At 42.7% G+C, this 18,785-nt stretch overlaps 1 protein-coding gene across 17 annotated transcripts in view; it reads right to left on the bottom strand.

Annotated features, from left to right (window-relative positions):
* Positions 1–11,884: 11,884 nt before the first annotated feature.
* The window catches only part of Pum2 (pumilio RNA binding family member 2), a 79,692-nt gene continuing 72,791 nt past the window's right edge, over positions 11,885–18,785 (bottom strand). For 16 of the 17 annotated variants that reach the window (XM_075983996.1, XM_075983986.1, XM_075983993.1 and 13 more), the window contains 4 exons: positions 18,224–18,349; positions 17,952–18,073; positions 17,352–17,544; positions 11,885–14,788 (listed from right to left, as the gene is read on the bottom strand). In XM_075983996.1, coding sequence (XP_075840111.1) covers positions 14,657–14,788; positions 17,352–17,544; positions 17,952–18,073; positions 18,224–18,349 — 573 coding nt within the window. In that variant the 3' untranslated portion in view covers positions 11,885–14,656. The remainder of the gene's footprint in view (positions 14,789–17,351; positions 17,545–17,951; positions 18,074–18,223; positions 18,350–18,785) is intronic. The other variant, XM_075983998.1, reaches the window with a different exon arrangement.

Below are 18,785 nucleotides of genomic sequence, written 5' to 3'. Positions count from 1 at the left end.
ACATTTCATTATATGGGCTGCCAAGTGGAACCAGAATGGATATCATGAGGGGATGACTTTAGAATTTGGGTCTAAGGATATGATGCTTTGGAAAGGGTCTTCTTTTGTTTTCACAGAGGATGAGACCCTGTGGATTTCTTCTATTCCAATATGGTATGATAGACCTCGCCCTCCTGAAAGGTTGCTGTGAACACCCTCAAAAAATTACTTTGCTCAACTGCCGACTGAGATGAACCTAGCAGACAAACAGGTTATCCCATAAAAGACCTGAATAACAGCGCCACCATTCAGCAGGAAGCAGTTTGAAGAGAAAAAACTATGCCCATGTTCCCAAACATTGTTTATAAATGTTCTTTTACATTTAAAGGGGGATATGATATAGATATAAATAATTTACATTGGTATGGACTTTAAGGTCAATTTTGTTATATGTATATGTATTTCTGATATTGATTAAGGTATTGTGATTGTGTAGTTCATTTAAAATGTAATGTATAATTAGGAAATATAGGTTGCTAATGGATAATCATCGATGATAGTAAAGCTTGTAGTCATGTTAGTTAGATCTTCTGAATATATAGAGATATATTTCAGTTAGATAGGCATTCTTCATATCTTTCAAAGACTGCAGAATATGGCATTTTAAATGTTTTAATAACTTAGGGCTTTTCATGACAATGAGACACTCTGCTCCTGGCGGCTCCAATCTACTTCAAGAGGAAGATGGGCATCGAAGAGGCTCGTTATGGAGTTTGATAGCTATTTGGGCAAGAAACTGCTCTTGCCTGGACTGATGCATAAACTGGACACAAAGAATCCGCAGAGAGAGGACTACTGAACTTGCCTAAGGTGAGATGGTCTTTCGGGGTTCCTGATTCATGAAAGAGTCTGTGAGACATTCTGCAGGACACAGCAGAAAGTGACTGAACTGTCTTTGGAATTTCCTGCTTGATGAAAATGTCTGCTGAATACTATGGGCCTGAAGGCTGAAGATGGATGCCCCAACGGTACAAAAGAACTTTGGGTGACTGTCCAGGCAGCGAGATGTCTCTGTCATTTCTAGAGTTTTCTTATTTCTTGTTTACTTAGGTAGTATTATATCCTTCTGGAGTCTTTGATGGAGTTGAAGAATGAATAGATAGTTATAGTTTTCCTTAGTTATGATAAAAGATAAAATAGATATAAATATTGTAACTGTAATTCTTGCTTGATTACTGTTTTGCTATATGTAATTTTATTATGTTAAAATGAAAGCCTTCTTTTTTGTTTAAACAGAAAAAGCGGAAATTATGTGGGAGTGATTTCTTTCTAATCTGTTGCTTTCGTTGGTTAATTAATAAAGAAACTGCCTAGGCCCATTTCATAGGCCAACCCTTAGGTGGGTGGAGTAAGCAGAACAGAATGCTGGGAGAAAGAAGCTGAGTCAGGGAGTCGCCATGATTCTCCCACTCCAGACAGACGCAGGTTAAGATCTTTCCTGGTAAGCCAGCTCGTGGTGCTACATAGATTATTAGAAATGGGTTAAGATGCTGAAACTAATGGGCCAGGCAGTGTTTAAAAGAATACAGTTTCCGTGTAATTATTTCGGGTAAAGCTAGCCATGCGGGCGGCCGGGTGCCGGGAAAGTAGCCCGCTGCTCATATTACAACACCTGTAAATCTGTATTTGGGAGATGGAAGAAGGAGGATCAGGAGGTCAGGACCAGCCTGGGATACATGAGAAAAATCTAAACACAAAACATAAAAATAACACATAGACATATTCATTCATAAAGAATTTAACAGGGCAGTGGCCATGGAAGTCGGAATCACCTAAGGAGTGTGTAACAACTCAGCTGACGAATCAAGGCAGTGGTGGTGCTCACCTTTAATCCCAGCACTCGGGAGGCAGAAGTAGGTGGATCTCTGAGTTCGAGGCCAGGTTGGTGTACAGAGTGAGTTCCAGGACAGCCAGGACTACGCAAAACAAAACAACAAAACCAGACAATAGAGGCATAGAGGGACAAAATAAAATATCACCCTGGGGCTGGAGAGATGGCTCAGTGGTTAAGAGCATTGCCTGCTCTTCCAAAGGTCCTGAGTTCAATTCCCAGCAACCACATGGTGGCTCACAACCATCTGAAATGAGATCTGATGTTCTCTTCTGGCCTGCAGGCAGACACACAACAGAATATTGTATACATAATAAATAAATAAATAAATAAATATTTAAAAAATAAAATATCACCCCCTTCTACCTCTTCCTTGTGCTCCCCTCTCCCCAGTTTAGCCGAAATTTATCCGATCTTTTCCCACAAATTTGCATACACAAGCGGTGTATGCACACGCGTGGTTGTGTTCATGTGCTTTTTAACACCTCCTGTGACTTACCTTTAGGACTTAGCAAAGTTTTAGAAAGTCCAGACACGGTTTTGCTGCTAGCAGCTTGCAAAGTGGCTCTCCCTTGATTTATTTAACTTTCAACGGTTTTGCAAGGTGGTTTGTTGTTGTTGTTTCCGTGTTTGATTTAAATAAGGCCGGGCAGTGCACTTGGGAGGCAGAGGCAGGCAGATCTCTGTGAGTTCGAGACCAGCCTGGTCTACAAGAGCTAGTTCCAGGACAGGCTCCAAAACCACAAAGAAACCTTGTCTCGAAAAAAAAAAAAGTACTTTGCTGTTAGAATTAGCGCTGCTGGGATTTTCAGGTGAACACATCGCTAAGGCGAAGACCCTCTCTCGGGACCAAGGTGGGTAAACTGAGATTGGGAGATTCTGAGCTGTCCAGAATCCCTGGATAACGGTTCTTCTTGTGGGAGCCTTGCCACAATTTTTTAAATTGCCCGGGGCTCTATCCTGAGCCGGGACTTGGGAGTGCGCAGTGACTCAGGTAGGTAGAGATCTGCTGAGAGAAATAATCAGGTCTTGTCTGGTGGGCGAGTATACCACGCCCAGTGACGGGTGAGTCAGGCACTTGGGACCCTGCACTGCGTGGGTGGGGAGGTCAGGGAAGGGTTTCCTGTGGAAAATGGTTGCTTAGGTGGAATCCACAAGCAGAGGCGCAGGTAGAGAAAAAAAAAGGCCAACAGGAGGCGGACTCGGACAGCTGAAGCTCTTGGAAGGCTTTCCCAAATGCTTAGGGCAGGTGAGGGAATGGGACCAGATGGGGTTGATGGGGTCATGTGGGGTGAGGCTAAGGAGCCTACCAGGAACCTGGCCCTACGTGAGGAGGTGTCCCTTTCTTTTCTCTCTTTCTTCTCTTTCTTCCTCCCCTCTCACCTCTTCTACCTTTCCTCATCCCTTTCCTTTTTTTGGTATTCCCTGCACCGCCCCACCCTCTTTACCCAGGCTTGCCTTGAATTCCTGAGCTCAGCTGATCCCCCCCACACACACACAGCCTCCTGTGTAACCAGGACTGCAAGCTTAAGATACCCTCCAACTAGTTTCTCCTGTTTGACCCTTGATGTGGTACATCCGCTTTAGCCGCGAAGAATACCGTTGTATTCTTTGTCACAATCCTTGATTTACTCTACGATCATTCTTGGGGCTGTACTTGTTAGCTTTTTTTGTCAACTTGACACAAGCTAGGCTCATCTGAGAAGAGGGACCCTCAACTGAGATAATGGTTTCAATCAGATTGCCAGTAGTTAAGTCTGTGGGGCAGTTTTGTTGATTAATGATTGATGTGGGAAGACCCAGCCCACTACGGGTGGGGCAGCCCCTAGGCAGGTGATCCTGGGATGTTTTGGGAGGTGCTCGTCTTTAATCCCAGCACGTGGGAGGCAGAAGCAGGCGGATCTCTGTGAGTTCGAGGCCAGCCTGGTCTACAAAGTAAGTTCCAAACAAAAAAGCAAGCTGAACAAACCATGAAGAGTAAGCCAGAGCACCGTGTTTCTCCGCGGTTCCTGCTACCGTCCTGACTTCCATCTCTGATGAACCATGCTCAGGATGCTTTTGGTCATGGTTTATCACAGCAATCGAGAGCAAACAAGGATAATTGCTAAACAGTATTCCACTCGTTGGTCGCTTCTGTTAATTCATTTGTGAGGATACATTGGTTGCTTTGAAGTTTGTGGCACTTGTGAATACAGCTTTCCCTTCTCGTCAACACGTTACTGACAAATAGCTCCTGCGGATACCAGGGTGACTTGGGTTCAGGTGGGAGTTGGCAGCCATGATCAGTCCTGTTGCTTTCAAACAGTAGATATGCCTCCTGTCATGGTGACATTACTGGTTGTCTTGTGGTCAGGACACAAAAGAAGGGAAGGAACCAAGACCCCACAATCCCTTTGGAGGGAGGTGTTGTTCTTTTTTAAAAAATGCTCCAAGATCCCCGCAGCAGTAGGCAGCAGAAATGGCTGCCAGTCCCAGAGCGGCGGCCCGCCATGTGGCGGCAGACAGCAGGCCCTGGGAGCAGCCAGTCCCAGGCAGAGACGGCTGCTGGTCTCAGAGCAGTGGTGGCGGGCCATGTGGCAGCAGGCAGTGGGCCCCAGGCAGAGACGGCCGCTGGTCCCTGAGCAATGGCTGGTTCCAGGCAGGGAAACACATGGCGGGTGGGCAGAAGACAGAAACATGGATAGGCAAGACATGCAGGGTGAGGTTGAATGTTTACTCACGGGGTTATGGAGGAGGAAGGGTGAAGGGGGGGACAGAGAGAGAGGGAGAGAGAGAGGAGGAGGAGGAGGAGGAGGAGGAGGAGGTGAGGTTGAATGTTTATTCAGGGGGTTATGGAGGAGGAAGGGTGAAGGGGGGACAGAGAGAGAGGGAGAGAGAGAGAGAGAGAGAGAGAGAGGGAGGAGGGTTAGGGTTAGGGTTAGGGTTAGGGTTAGGGTTAGGATTAGGGTTAGGGTTAGAGTTTAGGGTTAGGGTTAGGGTTAGGGTTAGGGTTAGGGTTAGGGTTAGGGTTAGGGTTAGGGTTAGGGTTAGGGTTAGGGTTAGGGTTAGGGTTAGGGTTAGGGTTAGGGTTAGGGTTAGGGTTAGGGTTAGGGTTAGGGTTAGGGTTAGGGTTAGGGTTAGGGGTTAGGGGTTAGGGGTTAGGGGTTAGGGTTAGGGTTAGGGTTAGGGTTAGGGTTAGGGTTAGGGTTAGGGTTAGGGTTAGGGTTAGGGTTAGGGTTAGGGTTAGGGTTAGGGTTAGGGTTAGGGTTAGGGTTAGGGTTAGGGTTAGGGTTAGGGTTAGGGTTAGGGTTAGGGTTAGGGTTAGGGTTAGGGTTAGGGTTAGGGTTAGGGTTAGGGTTAGGGTTAGGGTTAGGGTTAGGGTTAGGGTTAGGGTTAGGGTTAGGGTTAGGGTTAGGAGGAGGAGGAGGAGGAGGAGGAGGAGGAGGAGGAGGAGGAGGAGGAGACCGAGAAGGGGGTAAGCAGAGAAGTGGGGAGAGAGGCAGAAGAGAAGCTGCCTCTCCGAGAGGAAGATGGAAAAGAGAGCGAGCTCAGGCCGGAAGCTGAAGATCAGCCTGCCTCAGCAGATGGGGAGGGGAATGGGTGTGGCTTGTCTCTTAAAGGGACCAAAACCATAACATTCCCAGGTCTTCCTTATAATAAAAAGCACGCATGTCAAGGAAGCAGAAAAGGAAGGGCCCAAGATGGCGGTGGGCAGGTCGGAGGTAATGAAAGTGGGCGTGGCTTGTCCCTTAAAGCGACAGGAAAGCACAACAGGAGGGCACACTTTGGATGAAGTAAACTCCTGCGGCTCCCTCTCTTCCTCTTCCTTTCACTGTCCAGGGGACCCCGCTTGTGACATGTGGGCCTTTGGGGCACAATGAAGATGCAGTCTGTTACACAGCAAGTATAAGCGCTGTACACAGCCTTTTGAAGTAAACTTAACCTTTTATATTTTGGGAGGAGAGATACTGTGGAGGCCCAAAGAGGCCAAAGGTCAGAGAGTTTGGGACTTATTTTTAGTTCATTCGAGATCGTCATGCTTAAAGGTCCCACCTAGTTGTAAAGCAGAGTTCTGCTCTCTCAAGGCTATTGTCAACAGGTGTGGCTAGTTGTCTGGCCTCTTGCTCCTACCTAAAACAAAAGTCTAAGGATCCAACTAAGTTCCAGTTCCCTCTATGGAAATAACTTGGGATTCCACCCAGGGAGTGGTTTGCCTAGAGAGTGTTTGGTGTAGGGCAAGAGTCAAGGGCATAAGCAATGAATGTACCCCAGGACTTTCAATTTGTGTTTTGTTCTACTCCTACCTTTTGAAATCAGGGGTATATTAAGCTGTTGGAAATTAAGCACGGACGAATTTTCAGTACTCACAGAAATTCCCTCCCGATACTATCCTATGTGTTTCTGCATTTTACTATTTTTGTTCACGTCTTTGTATTCTTTACTATATTTCTAAATCCCCACGCCTCCACTCTGGAAGAAAGATAATTGTGTCGAGGCTGGCCCCTGACAAGATACCAAGGAGCAGGGCTGCTGGGCCCTATGGTAAGAGTCTTTGAATTCATCATAAATAGCTGCATGTACATTGGCCCTGCCCCCAATTTCATGCTTGTCATACTGACCACTGGTGTAAGACAGTCAGGTAAGAAGAAAGTACAAGGAATGAGGCGTCATCAACCTCTAAAAGTAGCTTTGCATTCTGGAAGTGGCCTCTTCCCTGGGAAACACTTCTACTGGTGAGATGTAGGCTGGGGGTGGGGATGGCTGGGTGGGTTTGGAGTAGGTGGCTACTTATGATTAGGAGGGAAATGTGATGGCAAAGTCACGAGCTGGGCTAGTGGCCAGAGCAAACTCCAAGTTCTGGGCGTTGATGGCTGATGGCAAGAACCGAACCTCTCATCCGGAACAGAACCCAAGAGTAGGTGCATTATTGGGAAAAGCAGAGTAGGAGGTAGAGAGGCCTCAGGCTTAGGACTGCAAGCTGGAGATGCTTCTGGGTGGTCCAAAAGAAACTTCTAGAAGGTTGTTGCTGACAGGACAGGCTTGAGGTGAACTTGACATGATAGGAGCTCATGAGGTATGGGACACAGGCTGCATACCTGAGGTGTGATGGGGACATGTGGAAGGGCTAAGGGGAGAGAACACAGGGGAGCCAGCTCTGCCTTGGGGAAGAAGGGATATGATACTCCCATGAGAGCATCCCTGGAATTGGAAACAGTCACTAACAGCATGTCCTTCAACTAACATTGATAGGCTCTCACAACCACCCTGAGAAGACCCAGGCTACTGTGCTAACTTCTGTCACATTGTTCGGTGGGCAGAGATGGGGAGGTGACAAGGGTGAGAAGCCACCTTGTTTTTGTTAGAACCAGTTAGGAGCCTGAGCTGGCAACAATGGCAGATTGACTGATGGTCTGGTTCTCCAATCCAAGCCAAAGATGCGGAACCCCCTGGATACCCTAAGGCAGTGGTTCTCAACCTTCCTAATGCTGTGACCCTTTAATACAGTTCCTCACATTGTGCTGACCTCCAACAAAAAAAAATTATTTTTGTTGCTAGTTCATAACTGTAATTTTGCTACTGTTGTGAATTCAAATATCTGTGTTTCTCAATAGCCTTAGATGGCCTCTGTGAAAGGATCATTTGGGTTGAGAACCACTGCTCTAAGGGATTTTGATCAGTCTGGAAGATAAACATGTCTGAATCCTATTCTGTAAGCCTATTAGCCACAGGCCTGGTCCTGGGCCTGGGTTTCTCACAGTAGGGGATATGGATGGGTGGATGGATGGATGGATTGAGGCAGGGAGGGAAGGAAGGAGGGAAAGATGGAGGGATGGATGAGTAGATGGAGGGAGGGATACATGAATTAAGAGAGAATGAACAAACAGATTGAAAACTGCCGATAACTTACTAGATAGATCATATTTCAATCTGTCATTTAATCAATAACTGGAGGTAAAGGACTTTTTTTTAATGTTTTTTTCTCACCCAGACTTTACATTCATTCAACAGATATTTACAGCAGACCAGGGAAATTTTGTCCTATGGAATTACATTCTTTTTTTTTTTTTTTTGGAATTACATTCTTATTGGTGAGACACAGTAACTCCTTAAACTTACTCAACTATTTCAGCCTATCAGAGTGTGAAAAGAAGAGGTGTCAGCAGTCAAAGACTTAAAAGAAGCTGGGGCGGGGCCATCAGGAGGCTGGGACCAGCGGAGCAGAGGGGCGGGATGGTAAGTGCAGAGCTGAGAAAGGGGAGGTGGGAGAGACAGGACCAGAACAGGTCCTGCAGAGCAGCGGCTCTTCCTAATGCTGTGACCATTTAATCTGGCTCTTCATAGCGTGGTGACCCCCAACCATAAAAGTATTTTTGTTGCTACTTCATAACTGTATATTGCTGTTGTTATGAATCCTAATGCAAATATTCTTGGAACTAGAATTTGTCAAAGGGGTTGTGACCCATGGGTTGAGAATCACTGCTGTGGGGCCTTGCCAGTTCTGGAAGAATTTTGGTTGAGGAAAGGAGCCATTTCTAAGGTTGTGCAGTGCGGTTCTTGTGGTGAGGTGACGGCTGCGCACTGTGGGACAGCCAGGTCTTTTAGTTCCTGTAGCTTCGGGTTGGTTGTGTTTATTTGGGGTTTACATTTTTGTGTTTGTGTTTAGATAGAGTCTTGCTGTAGATTATTATTTTAGGGGGCTGGAGAGATGGCTCAGTGGTTGGGAGCATTGCCTGTTCTTCCAAAGGTCCTGAGTTCAATTCCCAGCAACCACATGGTGGCTCACAACCATCTGTAATGGGGTCTGGTGCCCTCTTCTGGCCTGCAGGTATACATGTAGTCAGAATATTGTATACATAATAAATATATTAAAAAAAGAATATTATTTTAATATTTTGTTTAATATTCTATGTTGTGGAACATTTAATGACGTAAAAATGTGTTGCTTTTGTTTATGTTGCATTTGTTTAACTCTGTGAAGCTGTGATTCTCTGCGTCTAAAACACCTGATGGTGTAGTAAGAGCTGAATGGCCAACAGCGAGGCAGGAACAAGGCTAGCTGGGGCTGCCAGGCAGAGTATACATTTGTAAGAAAGAATAAGACTCGTCTGTGATTTTTTTGGGAGCTGGGTGGCAGGGCCCCACCAAAGAAGCCAAAAGAGTAAAACAAACAACAGGGTCTCACTGTGCAGCTCAGTTTGTCCCCCCCCCCCCCTTTTCCTTTCTGTTTTGTTTTTAAAGCTCATGTTCCCCAGTCTGGCCTCAAATTCAGGATGCAGCCACCGATGTTAACCTGAACTTCTGATCCATATGCCTCCACGTAGGCATGAACATCACACCCAGTTTTATGTGGGCCTGGGGAACAAACCTAGCTAGGGCTTTGGCTTCCTGTATGCTATACAAACACACTACTAACAGAGCTACATCCCAGGCTGGTTCCATTGTTTTCGACAAGTATTAAAGATATGTTCTATCATCAGTGGGACCATAAAGTCCCTATTTCCACGAGTAGCCCTTACTAGTACAGTCTCTAGAGCCACAGACTGGCTTGTGAAAGCAACATAACTTGTTTTGCAGTTCCAAGGGCTAAAAGTCTGAAACCAGAGTGCAACTTCCTTCCCAATTCTCTGACGAAGATTCTCTTGTGCTCCTGCTTCTGGAGAGGCAAGGCGCCTGAGTTCACATACTAAGCCTTATCTCTGCTTCCGTCATGAGGCTATGTTGCTCCCCCACTCCCCACCCCTGCTTTTTTCTTTTTTGGAGACAGGGTTTTTCTTTGTAGCCCGAGCTGTCCTGGAACTCCTCTGTAGACCAGGCTGTCCTTGAAATTGGAGACCCACCTGTCTCTACCTCCCTAGTGCTGAGATTAAAGGTGTGCCCAGCTATCCCTCTTGTAAGAACAGATAGCCTACTGGATTTATGACATACTCAGAATGACCTCTCTACCAAGACCAGTTGCATTTATAGGTTCCAGGTGGCCATAAATTGGTGGGACCCAATATTCAGTTTAGTACACCACTGTTGACCATGACATAGATTCTACTGAAACTGAGATTGTGAAAACTTTGAAAGTTGGACAAATGCATTTTTTTTTTTTTTTGCTTTATATGGCCATGGGACTTTGTGGGTCAGGGAGTAGAATGTGATTTGAATGATAAATGTCCCCTGGTTTATAACCTTTGAATGCTTGGTCCTCAGTTCATGGCTGTTTAGGGAGGCTTAGTTTTATTTATGGCCTGCTGTAGGAAGCATGTCACTGGAAGCAGATTTTGTGAACTTAAAAGACTTGCGGCATGTTTGCTGTTTCCTACTTACGGTTCTGAGATGTGAACTCAACTGCTCCTGCCACCATGCCTGGTGCTTGCTGCCATGTTTCCCCACTATGATAGTGACAATCTCATCCCCCTGGGAACTTTAAATCCAAATAAATCCACAAGTTGCCTTGGTCACTGTTTTATAACAGCAATAGCAATATAACTACTACAGCATTGTTTACGGTAATATGTCTAATCCCCATTAGATCAACTACAGGAAGCCATAGGAACACTTCCACAACTCCAGATTCCTAGGGTTGTAGTTGGACTTCTGGGAGTGCAATAGCCAGGTACTCCAAGGACCCAGTGTAGCCAATGTGTGTGAGGAAAACAACCTTGACTTGCCAGGGAAGTCAAAGAATTCCTGGGGAATGTATTTCAGGGAGCCAAGCAAGACCCTGCTGGCTTCTTTTCTAAATCAGGCTGATTGGCCGTGATCTCTCTACCTTCCAATCTCAGCCTTTGGAGTGCTGGGATCACACACACTTTGGCTAGCTGTTTGTGGAAGTCCCATCTTTTATTATACAGAAATTCTAGGAGAGTGGTTTATGCCAATAGGCAGACTTTCCTTACTTCCATGCTTTGCTTGCTATATGCCAAATAAGCAAGTTTTTTTAAGTGTTCCTGTGGTTTCCTTTAGGTAAACTCAAAACGGATGCACTGGGTGGGTGGGTACATGCTCAGACTTTCCAACTGGCTGAGGTTAAACTCAGACATCTATGTATGTGTACCTGAGTGTACTTATTTGCACCATGTGGATGTGGGTGCTCATGGAAGACAGAAGGGGAACTGAAACTCAAGTTTCAGGAGTTTGTAAGCCACCTAGTATGGATTCTGGAAACCGAACTCAGGACCTCTGCAAGAGCATCAAACACTATCACTCAGCAAAACTGCCCGGTTCCTACTTTATCAGACACAATAAAGCCGTCCTCGATGTGTTTCAGTGGTGTTGGAGATGATTCAAGGCCTGACGTGGTTGGGAAGAGTGGCACTCCTGAGCTTTCATTCCTAACTTGCCCTGGCCTTCGTAAGCATCTAAGATCCTGGAGAAACTGCCCAAAGGCCGTGCTCTGTAGTTGGGCTTTTATCTTAAAAGACCAGACAAAGGATAGGCTTCTGCACCACACACCCCCTCCACACTGCAGTCCGTCACCCTCCTGACTGCAGAGACTTTAAACTCAGGCAAGCTGTGGAGGAAGAAGACACACACACACACACTATAAACAACCAAACTCGGAGCTAAGCGAGTGTAAAGGTGTTCCCGCTTTCTATTAGCATTATAGAATCTCCACTTTAGATTCCAACAGGTACTGCACCCCACCCCGCAGCTATAGAAACAATGCTAAAATAAAACAGCCTGTCTCCATTAAGAATCAAGCCCTGGAGCTGGAGAGATGGCTCAGTGGTTAAGGTCCTGAATTTAATTCCCAGCAACACAACTATCTATAATAGGATCCGATGATCTCATTTGGTGTTGCAGGTCTACACGAAGACACAGCACTTATTTACACAAAATACATAAATCTTTAAACAAAACCCTAACACCTGGGAATCTTTAATATATTTGAATTCCTACAACCAATGAGCTAAGAAATTAGCACTAGCCCACCAGGGCACCCAGGTTGCTAGCATACGCAACTTTACAAAATAGCAAGGTTATGTGGAAAGTATCCACATGTTTTAGTGATGTTAAGTGACTTAATGAGGCAATCTAGACTGTAACTGAGATACAGAGGGATATTTTATCTAGAGAAAAACACAAGACCAAGTTTATTTCATACAATGTTATTCACACGTTTCATTTCTAATTTATACATAATATACAAAGAAGTGAAGATAACATTTCATATGAACCAATAAGAGCCAGGACTTAGACAAACTGGTCCAGAAACAATCTATACCAAAAGGAGACACTCAAGAGTAAGCCTAAGCGGTTTCTGCCCAATCAGATTTATTCTGAAAAGTCAATTTTTCTAAAGTTCCATGCCAACATACTAGAAGGTGGAATCAGGGTGGGCACCAAAACTGGCAGATCATAAAATTTCTACACAAACAGGTATTTTTCTAGAATATGCCTAAAAGTATCAGGAAAACTGGGTTGTCAGCACTGGGAAGTATGAATCAGGACTTTCTCTAGGACTTGCCACTTTCTGAGCTGAGCGACAGCTGCCTGAGCACACAAAAGCAAGGGTGAACAGGAACCAGGAGGGCTGCTAGTCTCGAATACTGGCAGCTTTGACCCTAAAACCACTGGCTGATGCAGGCAAGTTATGTTCAACCCAGAGCCAAGATACTCAGGCTGGCAAAACAAAGTGGAAAAGGAGGGAGAGTGTCACTCTACATGGGAGAAAAATGTGACAGGGACATGCTGATGAACCAGTGTGACTGAGAATGGTGACAAGGAATGTTGGGTTAGAAAGCTAGAATAACTCAACATCAACATGAAAGACTCCTGGCACCCCAAACTTCATGTCAAATTTTAAGGTTCATGATATGAGTAACAAAAGAATAGAACTTTATACTCAATATTGTGCTCTGATTGCTTTTGTTCTGCAGACCTCCAGAAAAAAAAAATCCCTTCTACAATTTATCTGACAGAAATATCATGTTCATTTCAGTTTTCAGCACTGAACATAAGAGGGTCAACATAAATGTTCATACAAAATACTGACTTCAACAAAATACAAAGCACTTTCTTTATCTTTCAGAAACTGAATATACAAAGCAATTTTTTCCAAAATATTTTCATAGGCAAAGGATTAAAAACGATTTTAATTATACACATATGGTCACAATTTTGCCTTAGAAAGATTGTTGGGAAATGTACATAAGGCCGCTTGTAAATGTACATCATGTTACTGTTATAATGTCTTATGTCCAGAGGAAAAAATGTTATCATACAGATTTGCTCTTACTTGGGAGTAGGCTATTCAAAAATACAGTACTCTTCTGTACAAAGAAAAAAGTCACATCACATTTAAGATGGAAAAAGCATTGGCCTCTGTGGTAATCAAATCTCAGTCCAATACTTTCTATTTACTATGCACAATACCCTGACTTCAGGTGAAAGTGATCCAGATCCTAGCATGTCCACTATCAACAGAGTCAACAACTATGTTATAAAACAAAATGTTTTCCACAATAATAAAAAGAAAGTTGGTTCATACTTCTGAAACCATATAAAGATAAAAAATTTTTTAAAAATCACTCTCAATTTGGAGAAATAAATTTACATTATACAACACTATATTGCCAGGTTAAAGAGGGCAGGGATGTCAATGTACACTAAATGCAAATGTTTCCCAAAGAGATAAAACAGATTCCATTTACAGCATGAAGGTTTACAAATGTACACCTGTACAACCAAGGAAAGTTACTACGAAATTAGCAAGGCTTTCATAACAAACACTGAAACAATATCTGCTTTCAAATTGTAAACTTACATCTACCCCTACACACACACAATGTGTTTATTTATAGGAAGAAAAAAAAGCTCTCTGAATATGCAATCATGCTAAATGCTGAGCTATCAGTTCACTTCTCAGTGGCCTCTCTCACCTCTATCAGGTTCCTATTTATGTACTACTATGAAAACGCAGAATAAACCAACACTTCCTCAACAATCTTTAATTCTATAATTAGAACAAAATACAAACCTCCATCCATTCTCGTTGCAAACCAAACTGAAAAGTTAGTGTGGAATTTAACTTTTCATTCAGTGCAAACTCAACTGAATGGAAGTACCACCATGATTGTTTTTTCTAATTCATTACAATAAGTATATACAATTCTTCTGTACATTGCCAGGGACATTATAGGGCAGTAATTTTATTAAAACCACATCCACTGTAAATAATGTTATCTCAAATCATTTTATTCTTGTCTGTTTTTCTGAGTTTTTCTTCGCATGATAGTTTGTGAATTACCAAAATACAACTTAACTTTCTTTTTAAAATATTAATAATATTTATGCAGTTGATTGTTAATCTGTTATAAAAGGCTTCACATAAAGGAAAAAAATAAGAACTATAATTCTATGTACATCTATATAAACCTGTTGTGCTATGGGGTTGTAGACCTACCAGACTGCAAGCCAGTTTATTAAAATACTGTACTTTTCCCTTTAAAAACTATTTTTTTTGTGACTTTACAAGGTATAAATTTACAAAATATGTGACAACTTTTTTCCTTTTTTTGTTTCTTTTTTTTTGGGGGGGTGGGGGTGGGAAGGGGGATACAGTTACATCATATACAGGCATTCTGTGCTTCACCAGAAATCCAATCTGATAGGTCTCCACTCAGGGTTGAAGATAATTTATAATTCACCACCCCACCCCCTAAATATACACAAGAACCTTAAAAATTTACAAATGGATGAAGAAAGTCAATAAATAGTTTTGCTTAAAAAAAAATCAAAGATTCATAGTTGAATTGTGTTTTGATAATTCACAAAGAAAACCCATTCTTTAAACATGGTTGAATCATCTCCTTTCTCTTAAAGCATTCCATTTGGTGGTCCTCCGATAGGCCCTAGATCTGGGCTATTTTTCAAATAGTATTTTTCCAACTTGGCCAGTATATGCTTCCCATATGTGTATTTGCGAAGAGTAGTAATATGAGGTCGAATCTGAAAAACAAACAATCTTGTGAGAAAAAAAACCCCAAGTTACTGTAGTTTCTGTTTTTAATTCATATGTGTGTGGTTTGGACAGGCCAGTTCAGTATACGGAGGTGAGAGGACAACTTAAGAAAGAGTGTTCTCTACTTCTACTCTGTGTCCCTGGGGATTGAACTCAACTAGGTCTTCGGGCTTGATGGCAAGTACCTTTTACCTACTGAGCCATCTTGCCTTGTTTATGATTTAAAATAGCTCCCTCAAGTCTGGATCATCATTCTGCTAAAAATTACAAAGCTACTTAGGTACAAAACCAATTCTGAAACATAATTTTCTCAAAAATGCTTAAAGAGGCAACATTTTTTTTTGGTTCAATAAATAACAAGCCACTGCTGTGTCACATGCCAACAAAGGAAGCCCCTAATATAAACATATACTGCCCCCTTTCCAGCTAGATGTGCAGTGAGTACAGTAACTGTCACAGAACAGACTAGTAAAAGGCAACTCTTCTCACAGGGACACACAACCTGTAAGATTCCTGAATACAACTGGGCAATATCTAGGAAGTTATCCTACAAAATAATTTTTCAAGGACCTTTATAGAGCGCACTATATATATGGTTAAAAATACTATGTATACTATTGGCTCAGTAAGTACTATAAATTAAAAATAAGGTTAAAATCTTTAGAAGAGTCAAAAAGCAAAAAAAAAAAAAAAAAAAAAAAAACAACAAAAAAAACGACACAACAATTTGAAGAATGAATTTTTAAAAACTCAGTGCTATAATTATGAGCTGCTAGAGGGTGGTGATGGGGCACACATTTAATCCCAGCACTGGGAGGCAGAGACAGGCGGATCTCTGAGTTCCAGGCCAGCCTGCTCTACAGAGCAAGTTCTAGGACAGGCCCCAAAGCTACAGAGAAACCCTGTCTCAACACCCCCCCCACCACCAAAAAGAACCCTTAAGAGCTGGTGTTTGTTAACTGCCACACACCAGCAATGGCTCTGATACAATGCATGGGATGAGGGGATCTTGAGAATATTTTTATTTTTGGTTTTTCGAGACAGGGTTTCTCTGTAGCTTTGGTGCCTGTCCCGGAACTAGCTCTTGTATACCAGGCTGGCCTCGAACTCCCAGAGATCCTCCTGTCACTGCCTCCCGAGCATCCCAATTTTTAAATCGTGACTTGAGAATTTACAATGGAGAGGAAATGGCCTTGCAAGGACTGCAAAGACAACAGAGATCCTTCATGTAAGGATCCAACAAGGCTCGAAAACAGCCAGTGCTGGGATTAAAGGCGTGCGCCACCACCGCCCAGGGAGAATATTTTCTCTTGATAAAGGGAAAAGGTTCAAAAGGGGACAGATGTTCCATGTTTTCTAAAGCAATCAAGCCAAAAAGAGCATTAACACCCCCTTCCCCCCCAGTTTTGTTAGTTGATGTACTGAAACAAAATCTTGGCAAGTTATGTAGAAAAGCATCAGACTTTCAATCCTCCCACACTGGCCTCCTAACTAGGAATTATAGGCTTGGATCTCTTGAGGCTAACTTTAGAGTTCTTTTTGACATTACATTTTTATGGAAATTAATGATTTTTTTTTAAAATTACACTTATGGGCTGGAGAAAAGTCTTACTGTTTAAGAGCACTTGTTCTTTTAATGAAGTGTGTTTGAAACCCAGCACTTACATGGCATCTCATAAACACCTATAATTCCAGTTCCAAGAGGTCTGATGCCCTCCATGGGCACCAGGTACATACACATGTAGTGTGTGTGTGTGTGTGTGTGTGTGTGTGTATAACACACATATATGTATATATACATATATATACAACACATATATGCGGCAACATTCATTAAAATAAATGAATCTAAACCACAACAACAAAACTCCAAACAAAAATTACGCCTTGTGTGCAAGCACATGTGCATCCTGACATTCAGGCAGGACAATTTGCATGATTCAATTTTCTCCTTCCGTTACGTTTGGAGCCCAGAGGTGCAATACAGTTCAAAAGATGTGGCAGCAAACAACTCTACTGTACAAGCCATTTTGCCAGCAGAACTGGTGATTTTAAAGAATCATTAGAGTCAAGAGGGGAAATAGCTTGAAGTGTAATAACTAAAATAAAGAAAAGATTTCTTTTAAAGGGATTAATTAAACTGTGTGTATGTATGTGTGCATACAGGTACCCACTGAGGTCAGAGGAGGGTACCAGAGACCCTAGAATTAGGAGTTATAGGTGCTTGTGAGCCACCATGAGGGTGTTGGGAATTGCAAAGATTCTCTAAAAGAGCAGCCCACTTATTGGGAAAATCTAATACCATTAAAGAAAACAACTCAGCATTCAACCAATAAACTACTTACTGCAAATCGAATAAAACTGAACAAGACAGGGGAGGAAGACTAACATTAAACCTAACAGCTGAGAAATTAATGTGATTTTACAGTGTCAACTAAGCTGCCCATGTGCTTTAAATGTTGTCTATTGGAGAAATAAACCCTACAAAAGTGTGTATGCAGTCACAGGTCACACAGAGGGTGTGACCTCATGGAGCTGTGCACCAGTTACCTTGTGCATGATTATCTTCCTCTGAGCAGGCTCGGCCATATCAATCATCTTCTGAACCACGTAATTGGCATATTGATCCTTCATCATGGTGTATAAGGCACTGTGAGGACCATCATTCTGACAGCAAACCTCGTCGATCAGTAAAGCTCTCTCAGCACGGGAGGCATGAGTAACACACTTTTCTACTACATTGCTAAAAATTAAAAGCACACACAGAGAAACTTTGTTATGTCATTTCTTTATAGTCAAGTAGTCTTGACTTTTCAATTTGTTCCAATGTACTAGAAAAGAGAACACAAGATAAAATTTCTTGGTTTGTAATTACTTTTAAAAACAGAAATGGTTGCTAGTGGTGGCGGCCCACACCTTTAATCCCAGCACTCAGGAGATAGAGGCGGGTGGATCTCTGAGTTCAAGGCCACCCTGGACTACAAGAGCTAGTTCCAGGACAGGCTCCAAAGCCACAAAGAAACCCTGTCTCAAAAAACCAAAAGAAATGGTATCACAAAATAGCCCACAAATTTGACAACCACAAATTTAACTATAGGCCCACTAAAAAATTGTATAGAAAAGAGCTGGAAAAACTGACTGTTGTAATACCTGGCAAATTTGTGTTGACTCAGGGCTAACACCTTTCCTCTGATTTCAGATACAATTTTGCTCTTGTCTTCAGGTCGACCATGTTCCAGTACATGCTGAATAACATAATTGCCATACTGATCCTGTAACACATTTAAAAATTACTTTCCATCATTAAGAATTGAGAGGATACAGTAAGCTTTGCCTCCTCATTTTTATACTTTTAACTACAAATTACATCTCTCAAAAAATATTCAAAATACACAAATATTTCAAATTCTTAGGTGACATACCTGTACCAACTGTTCTGTGTGTTGGTGAAGCTCTTCTAAGATGGGTAAGGTCTGCTCTGCAGTGCAGTGCTCTAGGATACGCTGAATGACTCTGCAGCCATAAGGATGGGTTGAAAGCACAAACACCTTGAAATAAATAAAAGAAGGAAATAATGCACATATCCTATTATTTCTCAATCACTGTATCAGATTGACAAGATAGATGCTAACACCCAGCCAAGTGGTGGATCCATAGCTAATACAATCACAGCATCAGCATTCTCCAGCATGGAGATTATCTGTGTATGGAGGTCTGAGGACAATTTGGAGGAATCTGATTTTTCATTCACCATGTGGAATCAGGGGAACAAAACTCGGATCACCAGGCGTGACAGCATTTCCCCTTGATTTGCTGAGCTTCCTAGACAGCCTGAAGATAATTTTGATTAAAAAAAAAAATCTAATGGGTAAGACCTGGTACTAGTTGGTAGTTATTTTGCCTGTGTCAATATAGTTTCAAGACTTTTCCCTGCTCTTCCATCAATTACTATGTTTAATGAAAGTATCCAGTATAATATTGTAC

Source organism: Microtus pennsylvanicus, chromosome 8 (genome assembly GCF_037038515.1).
Source record: "Microtus pennsylvanicus isolate mMicPen1 chromosome 8, mMicPen1.hap1, whole genome shotgun sequence".
Taxonomy (NCBI): Eukaryota; Metazoa; Chordata; class Mammalia; order Rodentia; family Cricetidae; genus Microtus; species Microtus pennsylvanicus.
This window is presented reverse-complemented; position numbering and strand designations above follow the sequence as displayed.